At 45.4% G+C, this 14,085-nt stretch overlaps 1 protein-coding gene across 4 annotated transcripts in view; it reads left to right on the top strand.

The window, feature by feature from the left end:
- specc1 (sperm antigen with calponin homology and coiled-coil domains 1) overlaps positions 1-14,009 on the top strand; it is a 70,995-nt gene extending 56,986 nt beyond the window's left edge. For all 4 annotated transcript variants that reach the window (XM_027004298.2, XM_027004299.2, XM_027004301.2 and 1 more), the window contains 3 exons: positions 8,533-8,649; positions 9,617-9,676; positions 12,802-14,009. In XM_027004298.2, the coding sequence (XP_026860099.2) occupies positions 8,533-8,649; positions 9,617-9,676; positions 12,802-12,891 (267 nt within the window). In that variant the 3' untranslated portion in view covers positions 12,892-14,009. The remainder of the gene's footprint in view (positions 1-8,532; positions 8,650-9,616; positions 9,677-12,801) is intronic.
- The last annotated feature ends 76 nt before the right edge of the window (positions 14,010-14,085 follow it).

Genomic DNA, 14,085 nt, shown 5'->3' with positions numbered 1-14,085 from the left:
CTCATCTGTCTTGTTTGGTGTTACTATTGCCAGTGCCTTGCTTTGGGAGAGAGAGAGAGAGAGAGAGAGAGAGACAGGAGTGAGAGAGAGAGAGAGAGAGAGAGAGAGAGACAGGAGAGAGAGAGACAGGAGAGAGAGAGAGAGAGAGAGAGAGAGAGAGAGAGAGAGAGAGAGAGAGAGAGAGACAGAGAGAGAAAAAGAAGGGGGGGGAGACCCCACACACAGCACTAGTGTTTTTTCAGGCTCACTGTCAGCTGCTTACTGCTGCTGGCCTGTCAGCTGGCCTTTAGTCAAATCATAGGCAGTGTAATAGGAAGCCTCCATGCTGACAAACATACTGCAGCCCACAATATGAAGAAAAGGGGAACTGAGGGCCACATTTGTCCTGAGCTGCAGCACACGCAGGTTAAACCGTGCCTGTGTGCATTTGTACAGAGCTGCAGCACACGCAGGTTAAACCGTGCCTGTGTGCATTTGTACAGAGCTGCAGCACACGCAGGTTAAACCGTGCCTGTGTGCATTTGTACAGAGCTGCAGCACACGCAGGTTAAACCGTGCCTGTCTGCATTTGTACAGAGCTGCAGCACACGCAGGTTAAACCGTGCCTGTCTGCATTTGTACAGAGCTGCAGCACACGCAGGTTAAACCGTGCCTGTGTGCATTTGTACAGAGCTGCAGCACACGCAGGTTAAACCGTGCCTGTCTGCATTTGTCCAGAGCTGCAGCACACGCAGGTTAAACCGTGCCTGTCTGCATTTGTACAGAGCTGCAGCACACGCAGGTTAAACCGTGCCTGTCTGCATTTGTCCAGAGCTGCAGCACACGCAGGTTAAACCGTGCCTGTCTGCTTTTGTACAGAGCTGCAGCACACGCAGGTTAAACCGTGCCTGTCTGCATTTGTACAGAGCTGCAGCACACGCAGGTTAAACCGTGCCTGTCTGCATTTGTCCAGAGCTGCAGCACATGCAGGTTAAACCGTGCCTGTCTGCATATGTCCAGAGCTGCAGGACATGCAGGTTAAACCGTGCCTGTCTGCATTTGTCCAGAGCTGCAGCACATGCAGGTTAAACCGTGCCTGTCTGCATTTGTCCAGAGCTGCAGCACATGCAGGTTAAACCGTGCCTGTCTGCATTTGTACAGAGCTGCAGCACACGCAGGTTAAACCGTGCCTGTCTGCATTTGTACAGAGCTGCAGCACACGCAGGTTAAACCGTGCCTGTCTGCATTTGTACAGAGCTGCAGCACACGCAGGTTAAACCGTGCCTGTCTGCATTTGTCCAGAGCTGCAGCACACGCAGGTTAAACCGTGCCTGTCTGCATTTGTCCAGAGCTGCAGCACACGCAGGTTAAACCGTGCCTGTCTGCATTTGTCCAGAGCTGCAGCACACGCAGGTTAAACCGTGCCTGTCTGCATTTGTCCAGAGCTGCAGCACACGCAGGTTAAACCGTGCCTGTCTGCATTTGTCCAGAGCTGCAGCACATGCAGGTTAAACCGTGCCTGTCTGCATTTGTCCAGAGCTGCAGCACACGCAGGTTAAACCGTGCCTGTCTGCATTTGTACAGAGCTGCAGCACACGCAGGTTAAACCGTGCCTGTCTGCATTTGTCCAGAGCTGCAGCACACGCAGGTTAAACCGTGCCTGTCTGCATTTGTCCAGAGCTGCAGCACACGCAGGTTAACCGTGCCTGTCTGCATTTGTCCAGAGCTGCAGCACACGCAGGTTAAACCGTGCCTGTCTGCATTTGTCCAGAGCTGCAGCACACGCAGGTTAAACCGTGCCTGTCTGCATTTGTCCAGAGCTGCAGCACACGCAGGTTAAACCGTGCCTGTGTGCATTTGTCCAGAGCTGCAACGAGCATGCATGAATGCATTTATTTTGTCTATGAATGAGCTGGGGAGCTTGTTTGAGAGGAAGTGTGCAGCTCGTTGGTTCAGCTCTTCAGTGTGAACCCTTTCACAGCAGCCCTGAAGTGATAAAACGTGAAGCAGAGAAGCGTCATAGAAACATCAATTCATAAACTTAATTATGTCTTCAGGAACACTGGCACCTGCCAAGCTAAGTGATCAAAACACCGAATCTTATTATGTTTATATGGAGTTTACACATTATGTGCACGGTAGTGTTATTGACTGCTTAGCAGAACGGATGATCGTGAGGGTGTTTTAATCCTAATTTATTTTTGTTTACATGAGTAGTTCAAGGTCACCTCAAAGGCAAAGTCGTGTTTGAGGGTCAGTGGTGAAGTGTCCGTAGCTTTAATTGGTCAATTGCAAAAGTGTGTGAGTCTGTGTATTGTGTACATTGTGCCTGGGGACCAAATCAGCTGACAGACAGTAAAAAGCGAGACACGACGCCGATGCAGGGATCTGCTGTCTCCACGGTTACCATAAAGCTTACTCCTCTGGGGCCTGAGGCCAGTACATACAGTAATACTAAATAACCACTAAGCCCCTCCCCCTAAATCCACACACATCTCTCTCTCTCTCTCTCTCTCTCTCTCTCTCTCTCTCTCTCACACACACACACACACACACACACACACACACACACACACACACACACACACACACACACACACATCCTGACCTTAATACGTCTGGATGTTCCTGACCAGGCCGAACATTAGTAGTGTGTCAGTACATTTGGAAGGCAGACAGCACGTAGCTCACGTTCAAATGTCAGTTTCCTGGAAGGCCATTGATCGTGAGGGGCTCTTAATAATGAAACGCTGGACTGGGTTAAAGTGAATGACGGAGAATTAATGAGAATACAAATAATCACATTTGCAAGGACTTCGTGAGATCCTTTGATAATTACAATATCAATATACTAGTAGTACCTTTCATGTTCTCAGCAATCCTATCCATAACCCAAACAGTGGTCATTTCAGGAAACATAACATTTGGTCACTCACAGAAGCACTATAAGACAAGAAAATGCAGTTTTACTAGCTAATGATTGTTAAATATTTAAATTCTCAGCTTGTGAGGCTTTAGCGAACATGTAAACCAGTAAGATGTGCACAGCCTGTTCCATTTGACAACAAGTGATTCTGTTCGTCCAGTACAGAAAACTTTGCATCCTATCTATATCAGTATTTCCTATCAGTTCAGTGCTGATCTGAATGTCTGAGCCCAGGTTCCAGTCACCGAGGACAACAAATAAAAACAGAATGAGATAAGATGCGGAATGGTTAAAGAATGAAATCTGATTATTCAGAGTTCAAACACTGCTGAGGTCGCCGTCCTTTCTAGTGCAGCCTAGGATTGATCCTGAGATGAAGTTCCCGCTGTATTTTTATACTCTCTTTGATCCAGTTTATTTAGGTCAGTTTCCTTTTTCTTTTTTTCCCGTACTCTTTTACCTTGTGAAAGGCCGAACTACAAAAAGAGCGTCCCGAGCGCTGTTTGTTCAGGATGGAGACAATGAGAAAAGAAAACAGGGGCTGTGAAGGCTGACCATTCAAACAGAGGATTCAGCTGCTCGCCTTTCGCTCTGCCTCTCACACAAATATAAACAGCACTGCTGGGGGTGTTGGGGGTGTTGGGAGTGTTTGGGGGGGGGGGGGGGTGCTTGGTGGTCAAGTTGGCCTGCCACAGCCTTCGCTGATATATCAGCCTACCCCGTCGAGCACAGTGCCTCCAGGAGGCAGCGGGGGAGCGAGGCACAGACTAAACTAAAAGCCGTCATAACGTCGCAGAGAGAAAGAGAGGGAGCGGGAAGGAAGGAGAGAGAGAGCGAGGGAGAACAAGAGAAAGACGGAGAGAGAGAGAGAGAGAGAGCACGAGAGGTATAGAGATAGCGGATTCCTCAAAAACATCCCTGGCCCAGAGACCACCCCCTTTTCTGAAGCGTGCATTTAGGCACACAAGCCCCACACTGGGATGTGGACAGGAAGGCTATTCTGGGACACTGGTACCCCAGATGTTTTCCTTTCAGCAGGACGTCACTGTGCCGTGTGCTGTCCACACCACAGGCCAGTCCCTCGAAACCCGCTTGCGTCCATTCCAGCGCCCCATGAGACTTCTGACGTGTGTTTGTGTGCACATGTCATGTGAGTGGCTTCCTCCGCGCCTGCTCAGACGGTGCACTCATAGGTCACTCTCTTCAGAATGTTGCCCTGGCCTCCAGCTCGGGCTGTGTCTTCCGCCCCTGCTCCACTAATGCTCATTCTCTGCCCTCGCCAGCTCTGGTTTATTTGTGCCGGCTCTCTCTCTCTCTCTCTCTCTCTCTCTCTCTCTCTCTCTCTCTCTCTCTCTCTCTCTCTTTGTGTGTGTGTGGCACCTCTCACAAACCTGGTCGACAACGTTGACTCTAATCTTCTCTGGCATTTTCTCTTTGATCAGGGATCTGCTGCCTTTATGGATAGAGCTGAGAGAGAGAGAGAGAGAGAGACAGAGAGAAACAGAGAGAGAGAGAGGAGAGAGAAGAGGAGAGGAGAGGAGATAGAGCTCATTACAGTTCATGCCAATGAAGCAATCTGAATTTGAATTCTAATTTGTATTTAGTTAAAAATGGGAGATTACAAACCTCTTAAATTCAATGTTCAGGATTTTGTTTTTTATTTGATAAAAGTGACTTTCATCTAAAAAAAAAAAAAAGGACAAACTTGTTACTATAAAAACATAATTTTCACTCTATAAAGTTTTCAGATTTACTGTAACAGAAAAAAGGTTGGCGAGATGAATATCATATCACCCTTATATAAGGCCCCTGGAATATTTGACTAGTGGGCCACAACTGCAGTACACGCCACTCGAATGCACCACTCTCAGACCATGACTGCACACTGCTTGATGCCAAAACTGATATGCTAAGTTGCCCACAGAAAATGTTGTTTCCATCATCATAAGGCAAAAGGACAGTTTTTTGGAAGGATATCTAGTACCCTAGCAAGAACCAAAGAGAGACAAAACAATCACAAGGAGATTAACATTTCTCACTAGAATTTTGCAGACATGCTTGGAAGTACAGCTCCTTACACAGTGTACGGAGCTCAGCTCTAGTAAGGAGGGTCAGTACTGTGCTCATATGGCACTGAATGAGAGGAGAGTGTAAGCATGAAACACTTGGGTACTGCCCTGGCTTTCTCACATGGGCATGGAGAGGGCGTCTCCCCTGCTTAAACATAGCCCACAGACATGAATGTACGCTTAGTAACGGCTTCCAGAGAATGTTGATGGCTGTGTGTGTGTGTGCGCACGCGCAAACATACAAATGTGTGATGAGCAGTGTGTCTTTATTAGACATGTCACGAAAGTGTTGTGAATGTTTTGGCTTTGCCTGGTAGTGTGCGTTGAAAGATTGCTGCATAAACAGAAACATTGGGGACTTGAAAATGTCTTTCTATTGTAGAAAAATTGTTTTCTATTGTTTTCCCCTTCAGTACATGACTCTTCTTCTTGGTACGTTATTTTCCCAGTTTCAGACCTTTATTGGTATATTAAGCCATACTTGCTGTACTGGTCATACCTCTTGAATATTATACCATTAAGCCTGTTATCATATAAATTTGTATAACATGTCAGTCATGAACAAACTGTATTGCTAAACATGCACTTTAAGTTTAAATAACTGTTTAAATTGTGCGCAAAAAAAACCCCAGAAACTCAGTAACCCACATTTCCCTTCATGAATTTCCTGTGTAGGCACCTGTTGAACATCTCATAATGTTCTTAAAGCGTTGATATCTGACACAAAACCACAAGCTTTGGCAGTAACACTATCTGTGCCTCCTGTTTATGACGGAAATGTTGCCATGCTTTCTACTCTGCTTGCCACTATGCTGCAGTATAGCCCAAAGCGGACTAGATGCTCGGGACAGAGTTTCTCTTTCCCTGTAAGATGTTCTTCATAGTGGACCGGAGTGGCAGATTTCACATAAAAGCCAAAGCAGAGGGCAATCTCACAAAGAGGGAGGCAGAATCCATCGTGTCCTGTACACACCGGTTTACATGCAGGAGTTAATGGCGTCCCCTACTCGGGGGCCTTTCTTTCCTCGTTCTCGCTGGAGTGGGCCAACAGTGACTTCCTGTCGCTGGACTGTGTGTTTGCTTTAGCGAGCCTGGTCTCAGCATGCTGATAGAGGCTGCTGTTGTTTTAACATTCATAACCCTGCTCACGGTCCCCTCCCTCCCATCGCCCCACGTCTGTTACGCTGTGTGGCCAGAACCACCCCCCCCCCAAGAGGTCACACTGACCAGGATGTAGCTCCGTGCGTCTCTACCTCACTTCTATACCACATACACCCACCCACCCACACACACAATCCTCGACACTTATGTGTACAGACACTACCACACACACATTCCTCATACACATTCCCCCATCTCTAGCCCCCCCAAATGGATGTGTGTGTCTGAAAATGTGTGAGGCACAGAATTGTTCAGAGACCAGTGCAACAGGCATGTGAAGAATGTCGGCCTGCCTGACAGGTCTGTGCAGGTCTTCCTCAGACACAGACAGAGGAAATTTCGATTGCCCTAATCAATAAAACCTTGAGTCAATACGCACCATTCTTCACTGCCTTATCAATTGATTAACTTGGTAGTTATTCTTCACTTAACACTTTGTCCCCTTATGGGTTGAAGGCGTTTGAATTTAATTCTGCTAGCATTTAAAACTTCATTAAGCCTGAATGCTCCATATTATCTCACACTGTTGGCTTAAGGATCAAATCCTGTTATCTAAGTTTTCAGCGTGCATGGTTCTGCTACTTTCATGAAATCCTATCTAGTGAACACATACAACATGATACAAATCACACAGTATAAGCCCAGATAGCATGCAGGTCCCTTAAGAGTGGAGGTGCAGGATTTTTATCCTGTGTCCCCCCGGGGTGGTCGTAAGTGTCCTCTTTCTGTGCTGATGGCCCGTCTGAGAGTGGAGCGTGGGAGTGGGATGCCCATCCAGAGCCCCACAGTGAAGGGTGCTTCACAGCACGTTTACGACGTGTTGGGCCTCTGTGGGTGCAGCACGAGGCCCGGGGAAAGCTGAGCCTGGGAGAACTCAGCTGGCACTTGCCCTGTTCCCAAGCCCAGCCACAGACGAGAGCAACAACTGTTCAGGGAGATACAGGAAGGGACAGGAAGTCTAGCAAAGGATGAGGAAACAGGAGTCTGATGTATCCCATGTGTAGCCATTCGCAGTGGTTGCCCTGTGCTGCGACTAATATCTCTCTCTCTCTTTCTCTCTCTCTCTCTCGCTCTCTGTTTCCTTTTCTCTCTATCGCTGTCTTGTCCTATTCTCTTTAAATGTATGACATCATGCACACACCACACACCTCTGCTTCTATTCTTTCATTCCCTATCCACTTTTCTTGTGTGTGCGTGTTTGTGAGTGTGTGTGACAGAGAGAGAGAGAGAGAGAGAGAACGTGAGAACGTGCCGAGGCGCATGTTCCAGTGCTCACCATCGCCACTCGGTTTCTAATAGTTCTCCAGGTGAAAGGGCTCTCAGGGACCTTTCGTTTGATACATGATGCTGCGAGCTGAATTGTAATGACCCTAAAGAACCATTCACCAGCTGTGATTCACCAGGGATAATGAAGCCATGCATCACACCAGACTTAAATTATCAGGGGGAAAATGTTTTGCATTGTGCTCCACAGGCTAGTGTAATGATACGCTTTTAAACTTGGGTTAAAGGCAAAGAAGTGGCCACAGAAATCCCCACGTGAGCCTCGTGTGATCCACAATAATGCCGAACCGCCCAGTAATTCCATGGTACGCAATGATTAAAACTCTAGCAGTTGCTCCTCTCTAGCTATGCTGTGACAGACCCGTGTACAAGTAGAAAGCAGAAGCTAATTGCACAAACTTGGAGAAATATTCAAATGTGCTGTATATTTGCATGAGCAGCATCTCAGCAACTACGCAGTTCTGAAACTTTCAAGGCACCCTTGTTATTTCACACCACTTCACAGACGTTTGTGAATTATGTATCAATATATCAGAGGAAAGCTAAAATTTAGAATGAAGCTTCAGATGAGATAATTGTTGCGTTTAGCACACAAACACACACACCATTTAATGACGCGTAGGCGTTTAACTATACATCTACCGGGTATTTCTAATAAATATATGTAAGGTAATCACACACCATGTGATTTTATATCTTTAGGGAAGAGAGTCTTACTTGAGGTAATGTAGCCAGGGACTCATAGTATTGACTAGACTGTGTTATTGATTGCAGCCATTTATGGTTTCATAAGCAACTCTTTTAACACTATTAAAGAGACGTTTTTTGCTGTTGTTCTTTTGTTTGTGTCAGAGTGCGGTACACAATGTGATGTGCTTGTCTTTTCAAACATGACACTTCCTAGCACTCAAGTGCCCTGAGGCAACCCTAAAGGGTAACCCTGAAGTACCATGTCAGTGTCAGGCGGCTGTCTGAGTGACGTTAACCTAGACGTTCACCTCACCCAGCTCTGTGTCACACCTTAGTGTGCTTGTATTGCCTATAGTAAACACTCTCTCTCATGCACACACAAAATGTGAACAGAAAGTCACATGATATGTTTTTGCACTACAGAATATCGATGTGACAAACTTCAGCAGCAGTTGGAGTGATGGTTTGGCTTTCTGTGCTCTGCTGCACACCTACCTGCCTGCACACATCCCCTACCAAGAGCTTGTCAGCCAGGACAAGGTATGCCTACCCAACACATCTGCGTGCAAATGTACAGAACCTACATGCATGCACACACATAACCACACCCACATGCATGCACACATGTTCACACATGCACACACACATGCATGCACGCACACATAGGCAAATGCGCATGCATGCACATACCCACACGCACCCACACAAACACAAACACACACACACACCATGCTTTTCTTTAAAGTTATTAATTGGAGCCTTCCCTTTGGCAACCTGTGCTGCTTGCCCAGTCTCGATGCAGTTAATAATCAATCATGGCGTGTAAGATCTCAAAGCCTCCTTTCTCCTGCTTTGTCTCCTGTAATGGGTGACTGGCAGGCTCATCTAGCGAATACACACACACACACACAGATGGTATATGAAGGGAAGAACATACACAATGCACTGTAAACAGAGAGCTGTCCAGCTATCCCTGCACGTGTGCGTGTGGGTGTGGGAGTGTTTGTTTGTTTTCAGCCACAGACAAAAACAAATATACACACATACGCTCACGAATGCCACGGGCTGAGTGAGAGGCCTCTGACGTCAACACATTGTGCTATTGAGAAGCGCGGACGGCAGCGATGGAAGCAGCATCCAGCTGCCTCCCACGGCACCCGGCACCATGCAGCCATTTTACCGCACTGTAATACTCTTATTGTCAAACTTATACTTTCAATCTGACTGTTGATATTTTTACTGCCCGTTTTTATAGAGTGCAGTAAATCTGAGTGACAGCGTGTGTGGCATAGCTGGCTGTAGGTGGTCAGCCATGCCAAACTCTATTAGCCAGAGTGAGATCAGTTGATGTTTATTTTTGGTGTGCAGACGTGTGCTTGTGTGTGGATTGGTGTGTATTGACATCGGTGCGCGCAGGTGTTTATCACTGCCAATTTGTGTATTTGTCGCTCGGCTGGTCTTCCTGTGTGGTAAAAGATCTCTAATCCTCCTGTTTGTTTTTCCATAGGGCCGCAATCTGACCCTGGCCTTCCAGGCCGCAGAAAGCATCGGCATTAAACCTTCTCTGGTGAGAAAACGCAAGCATTTGCACACAGCTAACATGGACACACACAGCTATGCGTTTTGCATTCACCAGTAACTTCGGAATAAACTGCTGCAGAAAGTTCCTCTAGAAATAAAATGTCAGCGTATTTTAGAGCAGGTTATGTTGATTGGTGTGGCCCTCTTAATCTTCCTCTTACTGTGATTTCATATATAAAGCAGCAAACCTCACACCATGACTTACTACACCTACGAGAGCTGCTGTTCTCACAGTTTAAAGTCTAGCAGTGAGAACCCCAGTGGGGTGGAGTCAGAAGCTCTTGGTAGTGCAGTCCGCCCATTTCTGACAGGGTTATCCTGGAGTTTCTGCGTAGATACAGAAAACTGGCAAGAACATAAAGCAGAGTTGGAGTCATGCCTCCCCACTGACTTTAGTAGTCTGCCTTCTCGCTAGTTTATTCTCAAAACCAAACCAGTGAAGTTATAGGTGGCCTTGGGAATGTTCATCCTTTTGTCAGGGTCTGTATGAGGGACTGAGGGGCCGTTCAGCTGTCACAACTGTCACTTATATTAGAGATTTTTGATATATCAGAGTTAAGAAACAGTGAGTTTGATTTGGCTCTTGTTCTGCTGTTATCAGTCGTGCAGTGCTTTCAGACCCAAAACAAAGAAACTGTGTTTGTGGGTGTCTGGACACTATGTGGTGAATGGGATTTTTGGGAAATGGTGTTGCCTTATGGTAAGATGCTGCAGTTCCAGAAAATAATCTCTGACCTTCCACGCTCGTGAAATGTCCTAACCCCAGGTTCATTTTGCTTTACGGAAATCACTGCCTCTTACGAGCTGTTTGTCCGGCTTTCGCTGTTCTTGACTCTTTTGAGGTCATGTTTGTTCAACCAACAACCACCCCTCCACCCCACACCCGCCCCCCGCCATCCCATGCTTACAGGATTAAAAAGCCACTCCAGATTTCATTTGAAACCCCTCCGGCTACATATAATTCATTTTCTGTCTTCATTTCGAGCCGTCCCACTGGCCGGCTTGAATGCCCTAATTACCAAACATATTATGGCTGTTTGCTAGAACAGATCCTACAGACCTGCAGCGCAGCATCTGACGCACCACCACACTTCACCCTTTTAAGGACAAGTGCAGGCTTTTGCTCGTCAGGCACGTCAGGGTATTTGCATCCTCAGCCTTCTTCCTTGGCCTTCTCAGTCTGTCTCAGTGTTGAACAATGACCCAGGTCAACACGCTGTGTTGCTCTTAGCGCGTTAGGAGATGGGGTTCTGCCATTGAGTTGAGTGGTGTTTAGAGAGCCTTTTACCCAAGACCTCACATTCTCTGTGTACTTTGGTCGTCAACAGAACATTTTTGACTTCAGGAAGGGGGTTTATCGTTGGACCTTGTGTGCATCTTTCCTCAAACAAACTCATGTAAAAGAACTTTAAAAATAAAAAAGCGGTAAGAGGGAAGGATAATGTTAAATAAAATGACGGTAAACCTGCATAAAAAATGAAACTGTGTTTGAATGCTTCTCTACCCACAGCACTGAGTGTTAAATTAGCTGTAAATGTTTCATGAGCCGCAGTGTTTCTGTGCGGACTCCTACAATTGCAGGAGATGTCTGCAGGGCATAGACTAGATTGGACTGGGGGATGTAGTTATTGGTCAGACTAGTGACATGAATGCAGACCAGGTGAAAGATATTCTTGATTTCCTCCTTAAACACAGGCCTGTAATTTTACCAAGACGGGCCTAAGGGGCTCGGAGACCGAGGAGGGCTTCAGCGCTACTGCGCTTTGAACACCCCAGCCGTCAGGTCAAGGGGAGAAAGCCTGCCCCGGTGCTGCTGCAGTGTGCTTTCTCCTGATGAGCCATATTCATAGGTGACGCTAGACTTATTTAACTGCTTTGACTTGCCGGCCTGCTCCAGATCCCAACATAGATAACTTGGTGCACCAAAGGCCATGGAACAGTTAGAGGATCTCTGCTTTCAGTTTTCAGAGCAGGAGTTTAGGTAATGCCTGCTGTGGTTTTCAGATACTCTGACAATCTGATATATTTGGACAGTGCGAAACTTTATTGAAAAAAGCGAATAATCAAATTTATAACTGAAGAGCTGACTTCTCATTTAATTTGCAGCAGACGTGGTCATTATACCCTCCTGCTGAATGCGCTTTTAGCTGCTTAAGCGCAAGGAAGGGTCTTCTATCGGCCTTCTTTTGCAGAAATGAACCTCGGCCTTGATAAGAAAATTACGGTATTGGTTTTTACTTCGATTTATAACCAGTGTGGCTTTATAAACGAGCCCAAGATGGCTAGGTAGGCACTAATGATGCTTTGTCACTACCGCTTTTCAAAATTGCTATCATCATACTGTGCCATAAATGGCAGACTGGTAAAATGAGGGTGGCTTTATGTGTGCATATTATTATAATAAGTGTGATTCAGGTAAGTGAGCGTAGGGTTTTATAAGGCCCGATAAACTGAGGCCACAGGGTGAGTATTAGCATTTTTTCTATTAGGGACTGATTTACTAAAGTCATTAACATGTGCAAAACCAAGAACCTAATCTGTAATTGGACAAATAATCAATGGAGATGATAACTGACAGTGAAAGCCAAACCATGATCAATGACAATCATTGATCCTGTAACTAAGATTGCACGTTGACCATTTCTTAACATGCACTTAGAGAATTTACCTCTGTCACTGTGTGTGTGTGTGTGTGTGTTTGTGTGTTTGTGTGTGTGTGTGTGTGTGTGTGTTCAGCCAAAAGACCACTGCTGGTTGGATATTTTTGGGTGGTGGGCCACTTTGAACTCATCAGTGACACTGGCATGCGTACAAATTCTGACACCACTGCTGTTGGTGATAAACGCCTATCAGCTTGACACCCACAACCATGCCATTACCATCGCAGTGCTAATGTCAGTGGTCCCCTCAGCGATAATATATGTCATGTAGTCTGAATCGGAGCAGAAGGTAGTGTGCCAGACTGTCGGGTGGGTTACAGTACGTAACCGTGCCTACAAAAATGAGTGTAGGCACAAGGTAGCTGTTTCTAATTAAGTATCTGGTGAGTGTATATGATTTGCTTTTAACACTCTCTCTCTCTCTCTCTCTCTCTCTCTCTCTCTCTATTAGGACATTGATGAGCTGATGCACACAGACAGACCAGATTGGCAGAGAGTCATGCAGTATGTTTCTCAGATTTACAAGTATTTTGAGACTTGACCTTTCACTTGAGGAAAAGAACGTGGAAAGGCATGAAGTCACAGAAGCACTTTCTGCCGTGATCAATCCCCTCCCCGACACCAGCTATTACTAAACACGGAAAGCTGTGCCAGGCTTACTCAGTAGACGCATTGCCTTTTCCCAGTATCGCACTGGCAGACCCAGCCAGGGGAATCCTTCTCTTCCTTTTTATACACATTTATTTATACTTTTTTTTTTCTTTCTTTATTTTTGCCTGATAGACTGAAATGCAGTTTCCATTCAAGCCACATTTCCTGGACTAGTCATTTCAAAAGTTGCGTGGAGTGGTTGGCATTTCTATTTTTGCCACATCATTCAACCACAGTACAGTTAATGGTGTTTAAGTGCAGTTAGACTGCTACTGTTTACAGAGAATGGAGTGTTATTATTGTTACCAAAAGCATAGAAATATATATAGAGATAGATGTATTTTTTAAATCTCGTGTCAATTCCCAGTTTATTTTGAGATGCTGTATATAAAATATTTCCAGACAGTGAAGATGAGTTTGAATAAGTTCTGTTCTAATTTACTACAATTAATTTTAAGTTTTGCAATATTTTCTGAAAAGTCACAAAATACATTTATTGGTTGAACAAGAAAGATCCTATATTATCCTATTATTGCAGCTGTTTTACAGACCATTATGATAGCAGGTGTTGTGTATGTTTGAATTAATATGCTGTCTCTTCAAAGTAGCTAACACGTACTTTAAGGCAATAGCACTGCATTAAAAAGGTCACTGCCCGTGTCATTCAATAGGCTACAGCTGCTAAGTATATCAGCCAAATCAGCCACCTTAAAAACTAATACTAAATACTGGACGTCTTAGGACGAAATATTTTATAAATACTTGTTTATAGAAAAATACGGTCTCTGTATCAAACAGAAATGTCTTGTGAGTTAAATAGTCTCAAGCTACAGCTTTGTTCCTTGTATCTCATAAGAATAAGAAGTTTTATTTATTGATTTTCTGTAAGGCTCCAGTGCTGCGTTTGTGTAATCTCTAGTTCAGAACCGTGCAGGTTTGCTTTGTGAACTGAATCTATGGACAGACCCGTTGTTGTTCGTAATAAAGTCTTCCAGAGGATGAAACCAAGAAAGTTTGTCATGGTCGATTAATCAGGGCAACAAAGCATTCAAATGTGATGACACGTCGATTTAAATACGGCGTA

Source organism: Electrophorus electricus, chromosome 6 (genome assembly GCF_013358815.1).
Source record: "Electrophorus electricus isolate fEleEle1 chromosome 6, fEleEle1.pri, whole genome shotgun sequence".
Lineage (NCBI taxonomy): Eukaryota > Metazoa > Chordata > Actinopteri > Gymnotiformes > Gymnotidae > Electrophorus > Electrophorus electricus.
The sequence above is the reverse complement of the archived record's forward strand: the minus strand, read 5'-3'. Positions and strand labels throughout refer to the sequence as shown.